Source organism: Onychomys torridus, chromosome 5, assembly GCF_903995425.1.
Source record: "Onychomys torridus chromosome 5, mOncTor1.1, whole genome shotgun sequence".
NCBI lineage: Eukaryota > Metazoa > Chordata > Mammalia > Rodentia > Cricetidae > Onychomys > Onychomys torridus.
Window position 1 is genome coordinate 106813266 of NC_050447.1, and position 19622 is coordinate 106832887.

Genomic DNA, 19622 nt, shown 5'->3' on the forward strand with positions numbered 1-19622 from the left:
TATCTACAAAAAATGCTTGTGACCCTGAGAAATAGCCATGTAGCCTTTTTTATTACTCACAACTTGCTAGTGAGTGGATATATATATTTGGGAATTTGTAATAGAGGGAAGAAAAAAGAACATAAGAATAAAGAGCACAAAGAATAAAGACCATTTGTCTGTGTGTGAAGTTATTATAGAAATCTTTTTGTTCCTGCTTCTGAGAAGCATTTCTGTGAGTAACCCTGGAACAGTTCTGGGAGCTGGTCTCCTGGGCTGCAAAACACATAAAGGGAGCATAATGAGGAAATACAGAGCCAAAGAAATAATGAAACCAAGTGGGACAAACTCAAAATTCTATAACTCCACGTGTGATGTTCAAGGGTTTATTAGATAGCTCTTCCCTTCCAGATTTGTTGAATGCAATACATTTCCCTCAGTGGATTCACTTAGCCCAGGAGGAACTTTGCACAATCATTGTATTCCAGTATGCTTAAATCCAGAACCATGTGGTCAAAGCTGTCAAGTTCTGCTTCCTGCTGTGATTTTTAACTTGGACCCTCCCCTGTCCCCTTGTGTTACATTTGCCTAAACTTCCCCTATGCATGGCTTCCTTTGCTACTTAAGCTTTCCTTTAATCCCTTTTACAAATTGGAAGCTTAGCTGGGTGGGCACCATTTCCTTTTTTCCTTTATTTGAAACAGGCCTTTTTTTAAAACTTTGCATTTCTGGGAGCACAAGACTGGGATCCAACATGTAATTTTCTGGTTCTCTTTTTCTCTGCAATCTGTAAATTTTGTATTTCTCTTTGCCTTGCTTGTTCCTTTTCATTGGAGATTTGTGTAGGAGTGACCACTAATAACCATGTGACATAATTTGTAGTAGAATATTATTCTACCATGGCCCTTCCCCTTCCCTCCTTCCTGCCCCCTCCCTTCCTATGCTATATAAGCCTTGTGGAGGAAAATAAAATTTGCAGCTTGATCAGAATCCTGTCTTGCTGTCATCCTTTTGTGTCCCATTTCTTTCATTCACTCCCACAGGTGTGTTACTTTTGTTTATGTTGCATTTTTTAAACTCTGTGAAGCTGTGTTACTGTGCCTGTTGAAAACACCTGATGGTCTAATAAAGAGCTGAATGACCAATAGTGAGACAGGAGAGAGAAATAGGCAGGTCTGGCAGGCAGAGAGGATAAGTAGAAGGACTACTCTGGGAGAAGAGGGAAGAAGTAGCTAGAGAAGGAAGAGGACTCCAGGGGCCAGTCACCTAGCTACACAGTAAGCCACAGAGTAAGCATAAGATTTACAGAAGTAAGAGAACAGGAAAAGCCCAAGGGAAAAGGTAGATGGGATAAGTTAAATTAAGGAAAGCTGGCAAGAAACAGGACAAGCTAAGACTGGACATTCATAATTAAGAATAAGTCTCTACGTGTGAATTATTTGGGAGCTAGGTGGCGAGTCCCCCAAGAGAGAAAAAAACTAACAACATATTGGTGTACCAATGTGGCTCTTGAGAAAGCTTAAACAACAACAACAGTAAAACCAGACATGGCTCTTTTAAGGGTTTCTGCTGGACAGTTTCTGCTGGTCACTGAGCCCTTGAACAGCTAGTACATAAAGTAGGAACAAAATGCCTGCCACAGTACAAGCATGTTAGGGACCAAGATGTCAGGAACCAAACATGAACTATGGAAAAATCTAGCTAGGCCAGAGAACAAATTATAAGACCACTGCCCTTCCCCAGAGCAGTAACACCTGTTTACTAACCAGAGGCTCTCAAAGATAAGACGACATTCCAAAGTCAGGTGACATGACAACCAAACGTAAAGAGCATTCCATGGTCAGGTAGCCTAGCAACAGAATAAATGGCCCCTGACCAGTGACTTTAGCCGACATCTTGCAGTTGCACGATCTGCACGTCTCCCACATTCTGCACCCCTTCCATGGCCCTTCCCCTTTCCTCCTTCCTGCCCCCTACCCTCCTATGCTATATAAGCCTTGTGGAGGAAAATAAAATTTGCAGCTTGATCAGAATCCTGTCTTGCTGTCGTCCTTTTGTGTCCCCTGTTTCTTTCATTCACTCCCACAGGTGGATCGCCCCATTGAAACCCCGCTGGCCGGGGCACAAGCATTGGCATTCTACAGCTCTAGGAAGGTTGAATACAGTTCCTGGTTAGACAAACCTCCAACAGGCTGTGAGTTTCATGCTTGGCTTTCATGGCCTGAGAAGCAGGTGGAGCCATCTGAAAGCCACACATGGAGAATCCAAATATGGCTTAGCAGCCTAAGGGTTTGCTCACATGATCAAAAAAGACTAGAGATACACAGTAAAAGAGGTCCAGACTTGATTTCATGCCCCGAGTTGAATGCCAGATGTAGCATTTATCTAATTATTCTTTATCAATAAAAAATCAGGAGTCAGATATTGGGGTAAGAAACTTAATGATTAGAGAAACAGTAAAAAGGCAACCAGTGACCTCTTATCTCTTCCGTTCCCCCATCTAAAAGGCCTGAGATCCTCTCCAAACCCCACCTTTTTACTTCCTGTCTCTCTATCTGCCCTCAGTCTTTCAAACCCTCTATGGTTAACTTTGGTCAGGTAGTGGCTACCTCTGCCCTCTGATTCAAAGCAAACTGTATTGTCAGAGTGCAATCAAAATATCACACAACAATCTGATGTCCTTTATTTTGATTTAATAATTTACAGTTTATTGGTTGTTTGAACAAAGTACTGGACAGCCTTAAGACATGGAAATGCCTGTGATCTCATCTTCCCTTTATCCACAGTCCTTTTAGAGAAATGTTTCCCAATAACTTCAAATGGGATGTACTGTCCAGTTACAGCTTCGTGGTGTGAAGTATCTTAGGCAAAGAAAAGCAAATGTTTTCTACAGACCCCAGTTTCCCAAGATTTCTCTGTGTGCCATACTCTCTACTTTGACCATTGTTTCTTAATACTGGATGACATTTTGAGGACTTTGGCCTATTAAATTGTTTCAAAAATATTGCTGAAGTTGTGTGACTTATGTTCTCATTATCATGTGTTTTTAATTTTGGATATTCCAGTTGCAATTACAATAATAAACCATGTGTTTCTATCTTGTCAAATTATATAAAAATGACCAGTTTCTAAGACTATGATAAAAGAAAACAGCATTTTTTTCTTTTCAAGTGTTTTAAAGAACTTATAGGCAAAAAATTAAATGTAGGGGTAGTGAGGGAGCTTACAGCATTTGGTCTCTAACCATGGTAGAGCCCCAGCCATTGGGAAGCTGATGCAGGGGCATCAGGAGTTTGAGGCCAGTCGAGGCTTCATGGTAACACAATGTCTCAAATCAACAAGATGGTGTTGCTCAGGCAAGCTCCAGCTCAAAGTGACTAAAGCCAAGAAGTTATAGATTGATGGATTGGCTCCCTGGTTTCCTGACACTAACTGGATGTGTTCTAGCTTTGGTCTCTACTTTTACTCTTTTTATGACTTTTGTTTCAGACAGAGGCCTCTTACACCCCAAGGCTGGGGTGTTAGGCCAAGGTGGAGAACTGTAACAGTTTTGCCTATGAAAGAATGAGACTATTTTAAAGAAGCAATTGTACTTCCTTTTGGCTAACATCTATTTAAACATTCTTCTCCTAGGAATTTCCATTACCCAGGTATACCATGCTGCTAGAAGCAAAAATCCCAGAGCCTTTCAGAGGAAACCTGTCTTCCAAAAAGAGATTTCTGACTTGTCTGGCCACCTTGCAGGACAGAATGGAGTCAGACAAGGATGAGACAATGATAGGTAGGACCACACCTTGACTGCTTAGCTCCATCTAACTCAGATCTTCTACTTAAAACTTAGTCTTAAGTCAGGAATACCACTGATGCACTAAAAAGTCACTGGATAGCTTGGTCCCTCTCCCCAATGTGGCCAAATTGAATAATCCTCCTTTGTCTTCTTGTCACTGTAGATTTGTCTCTTTAGTTGGCTCTAAAGGAGAGGTGGCCAAGCCTGGCTTATTAGGGCTGCCAGAGCACAGGCTCTGACTGTAGCTGTTGATCGACATTATTGTTATTGTTGTTTGTTTGTTTCTTTGTCATAGAGTGTCACTACATTGTCCAGGCTTTCTGGAACTTGACATGTAGATCAGGCTGTCTTTGAACTCACAGAGATACACATGTCTCTGCCTCTCGATTCTAGCATTACACATGTGTACTATAGCACTTAGCTTTGCCTGGTTTATTTTCTCACTTCAGAGAAAGTGTCTGATAATGACTCTTCTTTGGGATTCATATTTTGTAGTCTGTTAAATTAAGTCTTAGCAGTTTAACACTCGCTTAAAATTTATTAAACTCTCCTGCATTGCTTCCCATATAACCTTTATTTTAGTTACTCAGTTTCCAGCCACCAAAGGTGGGGCACTTCACAGCCTGAGCCAGCTTCCTGCTACTGTGAAGTCCATACTCTGATTCCAGGACAGGAGCAGGGTCATAGGAGGCTGGGAGGTTTAAAACATTGTGAGGAGACATGGACAAATGAGACATTTATTCACTGTGGGTGAAGACCACTAGTTGGGGCAACCTCCAGCAGGCACTGAGGCACACAATGACACATACAATCTTAATCTAGGAAGGCACAAGCATACATAGCCTAGCACACAGGGGACACAGAGGTAGAGTTGGGGACCTCCAGCAGGCTGCAGAAGGCAAAGACTCAGGCTCTTGCCTCTGAGATGAAAAGAAAGAAAACTAAGTTGGGACATGGCAATCTCTAAACAGAATTTAAAAAAAAATTCCACTCCAAAGTCAGAGGTATGAAGGCATGAAAGGAAGCTTTCTTAACAGAGGCCACACAGGTTCTAGGCAGAGGCAGACCAAGGTTGTGACTAGGGCTAGGAGAATTGTTCCACTAATCATGTGTCACAGAGATAACAGAGTCACCTGACATGTGTCATAGAGTGTAAGAATCTTTAATCTTGGGAGGATATATAATTTACCATAGAGATGAAGAAGTTAATTAGAACAGAAGACAGATTACAACTTTGGTGTCATGTAATTCAATGGTGATTATGATGATGATGATGTTATTGCCAAATAAAAGTAGGAAAAGGAATTTGAGTAGGCATTCTTATCAAGATTTATAAATGGCCTGTGAAAACATGAAACCCATGTTTTTATTTCACCAGATTATAGTCTGCCAGGAGCCATCCCCAATGGTGGAGAGTTCCCAGCGAGGAGGTAAAGAGTTGGCAGCCAAGGAAGGAGGTGAGCCAGGCATGATGGTTGAGAGAATCTTGCAGCAGCCTGACTGACTAGCAGTCAGAGTGCCTCTTTATTTATACAGAATTTAATAAGCATGGATACATTCATGATGTTCCAAAACACAGATCATATCATTTTTGCTTTTGGACATGAGTTTCACTTTCTCTTGCTCATCTTTTAGTCATCATTGGTAAATTATGATAGAACAGTTACCTTTTCAATAATTTTCCCTCAAGTCTGACACCATTGATAGAGTTGTCATTTTTACTCATTAACCCTATAACCCAATTTTAAAGAATATAGAGGCATATGGCAGTCTGTTCTCAGGCTGGAAGCACTGGTTGCTTCAAGGATGCTAGACCAAAAGAAAATTTCTAAGCTGGCCCAGGCATATTGCCATGTCCCAAGCAGTGTATTATTAACTCTTAATGGTCAGAGTACCCAAGAAAAGTCCTCAGGCCAAAGCTGCTGCAGTTATTATTTAAATTCTGGCATAATGCAATGTTTATACTTTATGTCTTTGTAGAATTTTTTTATATGTTAAATCCTGGCATTCTGTTGTTCCTTGGTCATATGACACCACAGTGGCTCTGCATGTGCCAACTTTTCTAAGAAAGGGAGGACTGACATTCTTTTTTTTTTTTTTTTTTTGAGCTGAGGATCGAACCCAAGGCCTTGCACTTGCTAGGCAAGCACTCTACCACTGAGCTAAGTCCCCAACCCAACATTCTTCCATCATCTTTCCACTCCATTCTTTGCTCATCAATATGTATCTATGTAGTCCAAGAACAAAAACGATCTGATCTATGTTTTGGAACATCATGAACACATCCCTGCTTACTAAATTCTGTATAAACAAGAAGAAACTCTGGCTGCTAGTCAGTCAGGCTGCACCATGATCTGGCTCACTTCCTTCACCCACCAACTCCTTATATCTTTTGCTGGGACCTGTCCTTCAGGGGATGGCTCCTGTCAGAGTAGGACAAGCCATACTGAGATGTGCTTCCTCTCTGTCCATCTCTCTTAAAACAAAACTAAGAAGTATCCTGTGTCTGATTCCTCCCATTGCTGCCCTTGCATCTACCCATCTTCAGACCCTGCCCTCATCCAGAGCTGGAATCCAGCGCTTTGGCAGGTGGGAGGACTGGCCCGGAGGCCGTGAGAACTAGAGAGCTGTCCATGCCCCTAACCTGCTGCAGCACTCAGGAGAGCAGGCCTTGCACTTCACCAGGGCAGCAAAATTGACCCTTTGGCAGGGGTGTGAGTGAGCCAGTCATGAGGGGGTAAGGGTGGAAGAGTGGACTGCACCCCCTTGTCTGTCATGTGATGGTGAGGGGGAGAGAAAGATGCCAGACCCTCCTCAGGTCTCACCATATGTGGTAAGCCATAGAGTTGACCCTTCCCTTCACCAGCTTCAGCACTCTGGAGAGTGGGCCCTAACCTCACCTGCACAGAACAGTAGAGCCAACCCTGTTAGCAGGGGCCCAGGTGAGCCCATCCCAAATGTGAGCAGGCAAGATCTGGCCCCACCCCTCATCTGCCATACAGTGGCAGAGGAGAGGGAGAGATGTACCCCCCATCTTTGCTACCTATGACAGGTGGGAAAGCTGCCCCTCACATCATGAAAGCGGGAACACTGGTCCTGCCCCTCACTCAGCAGCAGCAGTACTCAGGAGAGTGGCCCCTGCCTGTTGTAGGATATTTGTACACTGTGTGGAGATTCATTGCTGTAACTGGTGTAATAAAGAGCTGAATGGTCAATAGCTAGGCAGGGAGGCTAAGTCGGATTTCTAGGGAAAGGGAGAGGAGGAGGAATCTAGGTGCTTGAATCATGGCAGCCAGATGCCAATGAGACATAGAAGGAGTCAGACATACAGAATAAAAGAAAGGCAAAAAAGTCACATGGTAAAATGTAGATTAATAGGAGCAGGTTAATTTAAGTTGTAAGAGCTAGTGGGACAAGCCTAATCTAAGCCTGAGCTTTCATAATTAATAATAAGTTTTCACTGTTGTTATTTGTGAGCTGGTGACACAAAGAAAAATCTGACTATACCTGCACCTCTCCTGGGCAACACAGTAGAGCTGGCTGGTCCTGGTGGTGTAGGTGTGGGAGAGCCCACCCTGAGGGCTTGAGAGCAGGAAAACTGGCCCACCTTTGCTGCTTGTTGCATAGGGTGAGCTAACTGGAGACAGTTCTGGAGAGCTCACTCTGGTGGTGAGGATGAGGGAAACAAGGGTGACTGACCAACCCAACTACCACCCAACCCAGAATCAGGACTATGAGCTGGACGACCCCAACATCCAACCCATCTATGATCTGCTGGAGCCCGTGAAGGGGCTGGTCCTGCAGAGTCAAAGCTGCAGGATCTCCATGACACAGGGCAACAACAGAATATCCAAGGGGAGTCCTAATGAGGGTCCAGTACTGATTGTGTTGCAGGAACCAGCAGCTTCGAACCAGACCAATGACTCATTACAATGAACACTTGCAAGTAAAGATATATGGACTAAAGGTTATGCAGTGTGGCTTACTGTGATACACTACAGCTTCCATAACAAAACTTTTCTTTCTTTCACTTTGGATTTTGTTTTGTTTTGGGGGGGGCAGAGGTTGCAGGGGCAGAGGATAGATGAAGGGTGACAGGTGGATGGATAGGAAGGGGATGCATGGTGTAGGATCCCCAGAGAATCAATAGAAATTAGAAGGGAAAAAAGAGAATGAGAGAAAGAAAAAGAAGTCCTTCTATGAACCTGATGCATACCTTCTGCAGATATGGCTGCTCACTTAATGGAGAGCTGAAAAGTGCAGACTGGAACTTGATGCATTTATTTCTACCCTGGTGGATATTGATGTATGTAGTCACTGTAGTCACTTTTGACTGTCCTTTACAAGAAAAACAGGATTCACTACAGTATTGTGGGGAGCCCATACCCCACTTGAAAAAAAGGAAAAGACAAGAGATGGTCAGAAGTTGTTGGTCAAAGCAGAGGAGCTGGAGAAGCTGAAGGAAGGGATGGTTGCAATCCCCTCTGGGCTGGAGAACACAGGGTGACAGAGGAAGCAGACTCTGCACGTAAGCAAGCCGACCTTCCCTCAAGCAAGGTGAGACAGAAAGCCAGAAGCCTCTGTCCCTTCAGCTGCTGTCACTCCCTGCTGGGTCAGGGGTCAGAGGACAAGTGTGTGAGCAGCCTCTCTGGAAACATGGAGCCAAGCAGCAGAAAATGAGCACCCTGGGGAAGCCAATGGCACCAGGAAGCTTCTGGGAGGAAGAGATTGGTGAAAAGCTGGCCGTCCATAAGTCAGGAAGGAGAGCACATGGAGAGGAGAGATTTCTAGACTGAGTGTGTCACAGGTAGTGTGAAATTGAGGGAGGTCTCGGGCTCAGCCAAATGGAACCTTCACCTTGGGAAGAACTCCATGTGTGATCCTGTAGACCATGTGAGCTTTTAGTGTGTCTGTGAAGTGTCTAATGGTGGTGATCCCCAAGGCATCTTACTATGTTGGAGTTTTCTTTATCTATTTTGGTCTCATATATCTTAAATTATTGATTTTTTAAAGCTTGTCCTTAAATACTCCACTTAAATTAAATATTGGACCTCTATGAAGTAAAAAGGGGAAAGGAAGGTTTCTTAGCAACTTTTTACAATCTAACTTTGGAGAGTCACCAAAGCCACACTGTAGGTACGACTAAAACACTGAAACCATGCTCTCCCTTGAGACACCTGTATGTTTAGATGCATCTCATCCTTTTGTTTCCTACTGCCCCCCCCTGTATATTATTACTGTGTTTAAATACCTATGTGGTTGCTTCTTAATAAATCCACCTCTACTTCATACTGGGTCTTCCTGAAATTCCTTTCTGTGGCAGAGTCAAAAACTGAGCCTTCACCTGAGTCGAGGTTTCTGAAAGAACTCAACCCACACTAGGGGGTACTATGTAGCATGTCTGTGGCTCACCCCTAAGTTGCTGACACCTTGGACCAATAAGCAAGAGTATAGAAAACACCAGGTTATGAAAGAAGACCCCAAATATGACCACATATTGCCTTCAGAAGAAATGTTCATAACTGGGAAAAACGTGCAGAAAAAAGATTAGTGTTTTCCAGGATAGGAGGGTAGGTGTAGGAAATAGACACTGATAATTGGCAGTCCATTTCTTTTTGTCAGTGACCAAAAGGATCTGGAATTGGATGGTGATGACTGTCATATAGCTTTGTAAGTAAACTAAAAGACATGGAATGTATGCTTTAAAGGATAAATCAGTTCCTTGAGACCAAAGTTTCTGATATAAATGTGTCTGTCCTGGGACATAGTTCCTAAGCTAACATCAAGTGCAAACATCCCAAGGATCTAAGCAACACTCTAGTCCAGGAGATCAGTCTTCTACCTATGTGGGCAGAAGGCATGCAATGGGTGCACAGACATGTATGCAGGTAAAACACTCACACATATAAAATACATTATTTTAATTATAAAATTAGAGAAGCTGAGACACTTAAGACAACAAATTTAAGGAAGTCTCTTCAGGGCATGCAAATATAGTGATCTATGTCCAGGAATGGAGGACGTGATTTCCTGTACTAATTTGCCTCAGTGTCTATTTCTGTTACTTTGTAAGGAGAAGTCTTCAAATGGAGCAGTCTGAAGTTGGAAAAGTCCCTTCTAGAACTTAGTACCAGGATTCTGTATATGTTAGTGCATACCTAACAGGACACCTGGAGCCAGCCCCTTCACAGCTGAATCCCTGTTATGGATGGAGACTTGAGATCAGGAACACCCCTCATGTGGTCTTGGCATCCTGGGAATCCTTCTCCCTTGGTGACCGCCAATGAAAGACACAAGATCCCACAGGTTTTTCTTTCTCAAGGTCCCAGGTATTCACTAACCCCACCCTGCTGAGGCCAGAGCAGGAGGAGATTGGGCCAGTCCATCTTCCTGTAGCCTGGGGCTCTGAGCATGATGTCAGCATCTTGCAGTGAATAAAGGGCCTTCCTGAATAGGACAGGTTGCTAAGCTGCACTCCAGGAGCTTCTAGCCTTGAACACTGCACTGGGAGGCTGCAAGTTGGCAGGTAAAGACTACTGGCTCAGTTCAAGGCTATGAGACCTGCAGGGTCTAGGATTAGAAGGTCTAACCTAAGTCCAGGGGAAGAAACCCAGGACCTGAGTGTTAGTAAAAGTGACAGAGGGCAGGTGGTGTCTGGTAGGCATTCACAGAGGTGACTTCTCTAAAAACCAGGAGGCCAGTGGAAGTGAGGCTGGACTTAGGGGTGGGGTCCTGAACGTTTATTGACCTATCTCTGTCAGGCATAGGTGCAGCAGGGTCTCAGGTGCTTTCTCCACTGTCCTCAGTCCTGCTTCCTCTCAGGTCCTACCACCTAGTCCATTTGACTATGTTCGCTGTCTCCTCCAGTATCTGTGAATTGATGTCTCTCTTACCTCTGCACATTGTAAAGATCAGCACGCTCTACTCCAATCTGAGCACTCTTCATTCCAATCATAAAAATTCATGACTCCATATTGACTGGACATGGCCCCAAACCATTCTTTATCCTGAGCATGCTTATAGATGATTAGAATTGAAGTGCTAGACATCTCCCTTTCATTCAGAGTGCACTAACTGTGGTGAAGACAACCAACTGTAAGAAAAAGAATTACACTCAGAAGTGATAAAGAGATGAGGCCCTGAGGTTGTCCTGTCCTAATGAAGGAGGGAAGGGTGAGTAGTTTGGACTCAGTGACAGAGAGGGGAGTAGATGGCCTTCTGGATGGAATAAACAGCACTTCAAGAATTCAGAAGCCATTAAAAAGGACATAAGGATGGGCAGGAGTGTAGGTGTCGCAAGTTGGGTCAGATGAGAAGACCAACCAGATGGTAAGTCATTTAAATAAAGCAGCCCCAAATTTCCTTAAGAACCCTGTGTAACAAAAGAAGAGAATTCACAAGATCTATGCACACTTCCAGGATCATGTGCCCATCTCTCTGGGGAGAGAGAAGTATGGATTGTGATGTTCTGAGACTCCCTAGGCTATTGGATCTGCAGTGAAGCACTGTAGAAAGTCTTTGGGAACACACTGCCAGTGTACAAAGTTCATATGACAGTCAGAGCAGAGCCATGGGATGTGCAGGGACTGAGATTTGGGTCAAAGTGGCAGGAGCAGTCACTCAGTCTGGGCCAAGCTGTCCATTCATCTGGGAGTGAGGTGTGCTCCACAGAGAAACAGCCTGGTGCTATTGTCTGATCCAAGGCCTCCTGAGCAGACACTGCAGGTGGATGCTCCCTGTTCCACAGCAGAGCTGGTGACACCAGCCTGTCTTTGGGTCTCATTCAGCATCTCCATGTCTTTCCTGCAGCAACTGCAAATGCAGAGGCACTGTCTAATGCACACCTGGACATCTCAGAGGAGTCTTCACAGGCAGACACAGAATGCAGCTTTGCTGAAGCCAGGCTAGAGGACCTGGATGCTTATGTCTGTTTTCTTCTTCCCTTCCTCTTTTCCTCCTCCTTCTATTTATCCTCCACTCCACCATCTTCAGAGAGAGGAACGGGTGTGTATGGAAGGAGACCAGAGGCCACTTCTCTCAGCTGTGTCCTGTGTGCAGTTCTGATGATCTGACCTCTACCTATGCAAATGACACAGATGCTAGATTGGTCTGTTGCCATGACCACACTTAGATAATAACCTTAAGATTGGAAGGAATGTGAACAAGGTTGAACTTTTAAAACCCAATTTTAAGTACTCAGGACCTTTGAATGAGAACCCAGATTCCCACATTGCCCTGAGTCAGGTCACTGAACCTTCAGTGCTGTATTGAGTACCATTTCTCCTTTGCCTCCAGACTCTGCATCATGAATTCTCTGTCTGAAGTAAATGGCAACTTTGCCATCCACCTTTTAAAGATTCTCTGTGAAAACAACCCTTCAGAAAATGTCTGTTATTCTCCCGTGAGCATCTCCTCTGCTCTAGCTATGGTCCTCTTAGGGGCGAAGGGAGACACTGCAGTCCAGATATCTCAGGTAAGCTGCCTGTCACCCCACACCTCCTTCACTTGCCTGAGAGCTGCTGAGAAGGAAGGGTAGGAATGTGCTCACACTGTTTCATGGGGCAGGGGCTAAAGAGGAAGGGACCCATAGTCTCAAGTATGAGTCCTTATATGGGCAAACCATTTTCTGAGTAAAATTTGGAGGGATCCCTTCAAATTTTGTCCAGACTTCACCTAGCAAATGGTGCATAAATAAACTCATGCAAGGCTTGGTGGAATGGACCTTTAATACCAGCTGCTAAGGGGACTGAGACAGGAGGATCCCAAGATCAAGGCTCGCCTGGGCAAGTCAGTTTTACATGTAAAGGAGTTTGTGTTATTGTTTTATTCCTTTATTAATTATGGAAAAAGGGTGTTGGCTTATAACTTAGAACTCTTGTCTAGCATGAGTGAGGACCTAGGTTCGGTTCCAATACTGTAATGAGAGAGTTACTGAAGTTATTGGAAACATGGGTTGCTGAGATCTGCCTCATTTTTAGAGCAGTAGACTTTGTAAGTATTCACTGGCAAGGAAGGCAATTCCTCGTTTTACTTGTTTCAGTCCCAAACTGCCTTGTGTCAGATGCTCATGTAATTTACTTCCTGAACCATCTCTTTAGCATGAAAATTCCTTTTAAACTCAAAATGTTTCACTGAGCTCATAAAGATTCATTCTTTTCTTTCACAGGCACTTGGTTTAAACAGAGAGAAAGACATTCATCAAGGCTTCCAGGGGCTTCTCCATATCCTGAACAAGCGCAATAGAATGTATGCACTTAGAAGTGCCAACAGGCTCTTTGCAGAGAGCACTTATGAATTCCTGCCTGTAAGTTGTATCAGTGGAATGACATCAATTGTATTCAAATACTTGTTACTATAGATCACAGAGGACGGACCCTAGAGAATGTGAGAAAATTAAGGATCAAGCTCTAGCCAGTGTGATGATACCTATCTATAATATCTACATTTAAAAGGCTGAGACAGGAGGGTCACAAGTTCTAGGACAGGGTATGGTATAGAGAGAGACTCAGTTCCATAACCTTCTCCGAAGTCCATAATTATATAATGATATCTTGAAACATTTAAAATCTGACTACTTATAATTTTTATTTATTCAAGTCTGTTCATTCCAACTTACAAAGGCCTAGTACATGAAGATGTTTCCTGCTTAAAGTGACATTTATGCTCCTTTTAGTTTTGGTTTTTAATGCCACATATCAGAAGTTTGGGAAGCTTACTGACACTGTATTTTGCAATGTTTCCTCACTGAACATGTTTCTCTCCAGACCTTTAAGGAATCCTGTCTTCAGTTCTATCACTCTGAGATGGAGCAGCTGTCCTTTGTCAAAGCAGCAGAGGCGTCCCGGAAACACATAAACACGTGGGTCTCCAAACAGACTGAAGGTCAGGATTTCAAGTGATTTCACACCCACATTCTTGTCCTTTCCATCCACCCTTCTCTCCTCTTCCCTCCCTCCTTTCTCCTAACTTCCCTTCTCCCCCCCACTGACTAATCTCACTGTGTTTCAGAGTCAAAGGGATGGAGACCAGCTAGGTCACATGGTACAACTAAGCCTCAGTGAATTCATGGAGATTTTACTCAGATACTTACTTTAAAAACAGAGGTGTTTGTATTTTTCTCTAGGAGAGAGGGGCTGATACAAATGTCCTAAGAACTCATGGGCCTGATTTCCAGTCTAATAGTTTACATTATAAGACATGGATGTTCTGCAGTGATGACAGGCCAGGTGACTCCACCATCTCTAAGATGAGATGCATGGGTAGAAGTATCCCATTATCTTGCCCTGGGCTGGATCTTCCTACAGTTTGTGTACCCTGAGCCTGTACCACCTTTACCTCTGAAGAGGACTTCTGTTTCTGCTTCCACAGTTCCTGCTTCAGATCCCTTACTTATATTTGGTGAAACTAGACATGATTTCCACTGAACACACTCTGTCAGGGACATTTAGTTGCATTAACATTAGCACACCTCCCATTTGGGGTTGAACTTTGTTATTATTTCAGAGATGGCATGTTCTAATATTGGTCTTTGAGATCTTGTAATCATTTTCTAATATTTGAACCCCTCAGATGCCTATCTACCACTAGGTACATTTTTTGTTGTTTTTTGTTTTTGTTTTTGAGCTGAGGATGGAACCCAGGGCCCTGTGCTTGCAAGGCAAGTGCTCTACCACTGAGCTAAATCCCCAACCAATAAGTACGTTTTATTTCCATTAACAGAGATAGTATAGAGTGAAAGCCTTTTCTCAAAGACTCAGCAATCATTTGCCAGTTCTTGTTGGAGTCTTTACCTCTTGTGCACTCTTGATCTTTCAAGTTAGCAAGGATTTTCTTCTCCATTGAGGAAACTCATTAAACAGAAGAAAGGATTCTGTCCTTTCACCTGCATTATCTCTTCCAGGGATGGATAGCACTCCAAAGTATGTAATAACAATATTTCCTCCAAAAGCTACTCTCTGCTTTGAGTTTCTGAACATGGAAAGCTAGATGAGATGCTGTATTAAACTGTCATGTATTAGTCCATGTTCTCTAGAACAACACAATGAACGTGTATTACAGAGGTGATTTAATAGATAGTTATACACAATACAGGCTATGTAGTCCAATAGTGGCCATCTGCACGTGGAGAGGCTAAGAACCTGGCAGCTGCCCAGTCTATGAAGCTGGAGACTTCAGCAGTCTCAAACTGGCATGGAAGGTCTAGAGTATTCCAGAGAGCCACTAGTCTTAGCACACATGAAAGTCTTAGCACATGCAAGCTTCAGTGTCAGCTGAAAATGGAAGGCACAGTGGTGTGAACTGTGTAGATGTGCTCACCAACAGGGACTGAGGCAGGCAGACCAGAGCTGTGCTGCTTTTCTCTCAGTCCTTATATCAGGGCAGCACAGGAAGCTGTTGCTCACTTGGGGAAGCGTCCTCTCCATTAGTTACTTTCTTGGAAATATATTCACAGACCTGCCCAGAGACAGTTCTCTTGGTTGATCCAGACCCAGTCAAGATGGCAACCTTTAGTAGCACGTGGGGAACACCCTGGTGCCCTGTGACACCTTCCACATTTCCAGCTTCTGTGTTTTTCATTCTGTAGTCATTTTTTCCCTGCTTTTCTGAAATCTACTTTTCTTGACAGAGGATGTCTTTCACCATCCTCACCTTGGCTGTCTTCCTCCAGTGTCTATGACCTTGAGGGTGTTGGTATGTTGTTTTGATATATTTGTTCCTATGTTTATGCACATTCAGCAATTTGTTCAGATGTCATATCAGTTCATTACTCACATGTGTATGGCATGAACCTGAATTAAGTGTCTGCATCCTCAACAGGGAAAATTCCAGAGTTGCTATCAGCTGACTCAGTTGATGAAGCAACTAGGCTGGTTCTTGTCAATGCCTTATATTTCAAAGGAAATTGGCATCAGCCATTTAACAAAGATGAAACAAAGGAAATGTCCTTCAAAATTAACAAGGTAAGGAACAGTATTCAAAAGTTCATGCTAGTGTGATAAAGAGATTGCATGGAAAGGTGTAATCATGGATGTGTAGCTCAGTAGTAGAGTCCCATGACCTATGTGGGTGCCAGGCTTGATCCTCAGCCCAGAAAGAGAGAACAGGAAAGCACAGAAAACCATTTGAAACATTTATTTTGAATGATACTTAAACTTCATAAAAAATGATAAGAATATAGAGTATTTACTGCCTGTATTGTTTTGCATTCTGTAGGTAGCTATTACTGCTTTTGATAATTCTCATGTGACCATTGCTTCTACATCATTCTTGAAAATTGTCCTGTAAGTTATAGAATATCAAGATTGAGCTGTTAAGGTAAAATATTTTGTGGACAGAGCATGAGGCAGGGTAGAAAGACATATGTAAAAGTATATTTAGTGGTGTAATTTTTAATTAAAAAGCATTTGAAAATATTGGACAATTTGTCATAATTAAGCAGTATTTATACATTTCCAATACTGAAACAGGGTGATTAAGATATCAGTCTTAATTGGAGTATAATTTGAATTAAAGTAGATAATAGGATAGCTTGCCCAAAGCATATAAAACACAATTTAATTCACTTTGGAGTCTTATGAATGTTAAAATCCCCATTCTTTTTTTATTAGCAGAATTTAAAAAAAAATGCTGTAAATGAATGAGTTCTTTTATTGGCCCCCTCAATTTAAAGCGGTGACAAGATTTTTTTGCTTTCTATTGGGTCATCAGACTGTAATACATCACAAAGATACATGGAGAACTGTCCAGAGCAAATGACTAAAACATCAGAAATAGGATTTTATCACTTAATAAGCTCAACAATTATATCTAAGGAAACAGCATATAGTTAAGAGAAAAGTTTTCTTCAAATGGACTGGATTACTGTCATTGTCCTGTGACTGGGACTACAGACAGGTACATCCTCTCAGAACACAGCCTGGAAATGGAGCACACATGCTCAGAGGTTCAGCATGGGTCACAATCTTCTAACCCAACACAGAGCAGAGAGCACCAGAGCACAGACACTCATAGGCTTAGGGAAGAGCTCCATCCTGATAGCCTGTTAGGGAGAAGGAAAACCCAAATTAAATGGCTACAGATTGGGGACCCTCTGGCAAGATCTCCATGTATCTTTGTGATGAAATTACAGTCTGATGACAGAAAGGAAATTTTAATCAATGCTTTAAAAGTTGGGGGGCACCTGGATAGAATCTAATGAATCTTTCTTTGATTTAATCCAATTGTTTTGGTTCTGATAGCCCAGGGGGATTGTTTTTCAAATACGGAAGTTGACCACATGAGAATATTTTAATTAAAATGATGTGTTGAACACCAACATTTGTTCTGACTCCACGCAGTGATGGACTATGACCCGAGGGTTGAAGATGAAATAAACACATCTGCCCCATATTGCTTTTGGTCATGGTGTTTCATGACAACTGTAGAACCCTGTCTAAAACAGTCCATATCGGCTTACAACCAATATTTTTAATGAAAGCAGGAAGAGCCTGGCAGACATTGACTAAATGGCCACTGAAACATGAAGAGTGTTTGCATTGTATTAATTGGTATTAACTGCAGCTCATTGGAAACCTTCTGAACTCTGTCAATAATATCTTTTATGTTCTGGATTCTTCTGTCCAGAGAGAGCAAAGACCGGTACAGATGATGTTTCAGGAAGACACTTTTAACCTCGCCTACGTGAAAGAAGTTCAGGCACAGGTGCTGGTGATGTCCTATGAGGGCATGGAGCTGAGCTTGGTGGTCCTGCTCCCAGATGATGGTGTGGACCTCAGCCAGGTGAGGCGGGAAAGGCTGTAGCAGTTACCTCTCTAAATGTCTATGAGATGAATCCAGAGTCCCTGGTGTCCTTTCTCATTAGGGCAGAGCTCAATGTTTTCAACTTGGCAACTGCCATTTGAATGTATGGTTCTCACACACTCAGCTTCCAGCTCTGTGTAGTCCCTGTGTTTGAAGATCAAAGCTGTGTCCAAGATTTCCACTGTGGATTGTGAGACCTTGCCATATGACATAACTTCATCCCTAGAATGGGAGATATAGACCTGATAGGAAGAAATGAGGACAACACAAACAAGAAACTTAGCACAGTGGTTGGAAAATAGTCCCCCTCCATAAACACAGCCCCATAGCACGATCTTTGTTAGTATTTTGTTTTAATTTCTGAGAACATAAAATAACAGAAAAAAATAAAGCACTTTTATCCAAGAAAGAGGAAGAGGAGGGATGCAGTTAGGGAGGGCAGAGTCACGCACACTGTAATGGCATGTCTAGGGCTCCCTTGCAGCAGGACACTCCAAAGTGTGTTGGGCATCCTCTGAATGGAGGGAAATGGGTTATGCATGACAAAAGGAGTCTTTGCAAGCACAACATCTCCCCTGGCTCGTTCCATCCAGCTCCCTGACTGTGGCATCGTTACTCTAGTGGGTTAGTTTTTCATCATTGGCAAAATGCCTGACATCAACAATCTTTAGGAGGAAGGATTTATGTTGGATCACAGATTCAGAGGGATCATTTCAAGTTATCCTGCCCATCCATGGGTTTGATAGTGGCAGAGTCTACAGACCTCTTAGGAAACAGGAAGCAGAGAAAGGAGAAAGGACAAAGAACCAAGGATGACCTTCTTAGGTACACCTCCAGTAACTACTTCCTTTGTTAAGTCGGACACCCTCACGCCTAAATCTGAGCTGCCTGCCAAACAAGGGTTCAGAAGTGAGGTTTTTAGTGTAATTTTATATTTCAGCCACAACAGCCCAGAAAACGAAAGAATATCCCTATATAAACATCCATTCTGTTGTGGCCCACACCAAGTCCTCCCATATATCCAATTTTTCATGTTTTTTTTTTAGAAGTAATGATATACTATCTTCAAAGCTAAGTCTAGATTAAGAAAACAAAAGCAAACATAACCTATTCCATTATCTCCTAGACTTGTACACCTGTCAGAATTAGAAATGTCTCAGAAATGATGCAGAGGACAGGAAGGTCTTCCAGGCCCTGGGGTGAATGGCTTCCATGCCCATCAGGGAAGCCTCACAGGAGCTAGGAGGACAGTGAGACCCTCACACTGTCTGGCCCTGTGAATAGACAGTGCCCCCTGCAGGATGATGGAACTAAGAGCAGGTCATACCTATGAGCCTCTGGGTGAGACCTCACCTTTGAATCTGAAAATCTCTAATTCTGCTTTGCCAGGTGGAAAACAATCTCACTTTTGAGAAATTAACAGCCTGGACCAAACCAAACTTTATGAGGAGCACTGATGTTCAGGTTTTCCTTCCAAAATTTAAACTGCAAGAGGATTATGACATGAAGTCTGTGTTTCAGCACTTGGGAATGGTGGATGTCTTCCAAGGGGGCAAGGCTGACTTATCAGGAATGTCTCCAGAGAGAGACCTGTGTCTGTCCAAGTTCGTTCACAAGAGTGTTGTGGAGGTCAATGAACAAGGCACCGAGGCTGCAGCAGTCTCAGCTGGCATAGATGTACCTTTCTGCTTAGGTGACGTCTCAACATTCTGTGCAGACCACCCTTTCCTTTTCTTCATCAGGCATAACAAAAGTAACACCCTCCTGTTTTGTGGCAGGTTTTCATCTCCATAAAGGCACGTTTACTATGTGGGGAACAGTTATTCCTACAGCTCTGTAAGGATGGGCGTGTGGGGGACACCATGTTTAAAGATGAGGGCACTTTCCTCCTGGCAGCCTGATCTTATGATGCCCACATTCCTCTCCCCTTTCCCGACATTCATCAGTGCCCTTTTGCCAGGTCACAGGACCACAGAGTGTTTGGGTTTCCTATTGTGTAAACAACAAAGGAGACAAACAATTCTCACAAGAGAGCCTACAAAGTTCTCTAAGGTGA

At 43.1% G+C, this 19622-nt stretch overlaps 1 protein-coding gene across 1 annotated transcript; it reads left to right on the forward strand.

The window, feature by feature from the left end:
- The first annotated feature begins 12071 nt into the window (after window positions 1-12071).
- On the forward strand, window positions 12072-19360 carry LOC118584274 (serpin B9-like). The gene is made up of 6 exons (XM_036188415.1): window positions 12072-12239; window positions 12933-13070; window positions 13531-13648; window positions 15584-15726; window positions 17390-17545; window positions 18956-19360. Exons 1-6 carry the CDS (start codon window positions 12072-12074, stop codon window positions 19358-19360), a joined length of 1128 nt encoding a protein of 375 aa, XP_036044308.1.
- The last annotated feature ends 262 nt before the right edge of the window (window positions 19361-19622 follow it).

Bases quoted from the DNA above. Each gene is read 5' to 3' on its own strand.
- LOC118584274 (XM_036188415.1), top strand. From the start codon at position 12,072: ATGAATTCTCTGTCTGAAGTAAATGGCAACTTTGCCATCCACCTTTTA. The intron at 13,649-15,583 runs GTCAGGATTTCA...CATCCTCAACAG, and splicing joins GGTCTCCAAACAGACTGAAG to GGAAAATTCCAGAGTTGCTA. The intron at 17,546-18,955 runs GTGAGGCGGGAA...CTGCTTTGCCAG, and splicing joins ATGGTGTGGACCTCAGCCAG to GTGGAAAACAATCTCACTTT.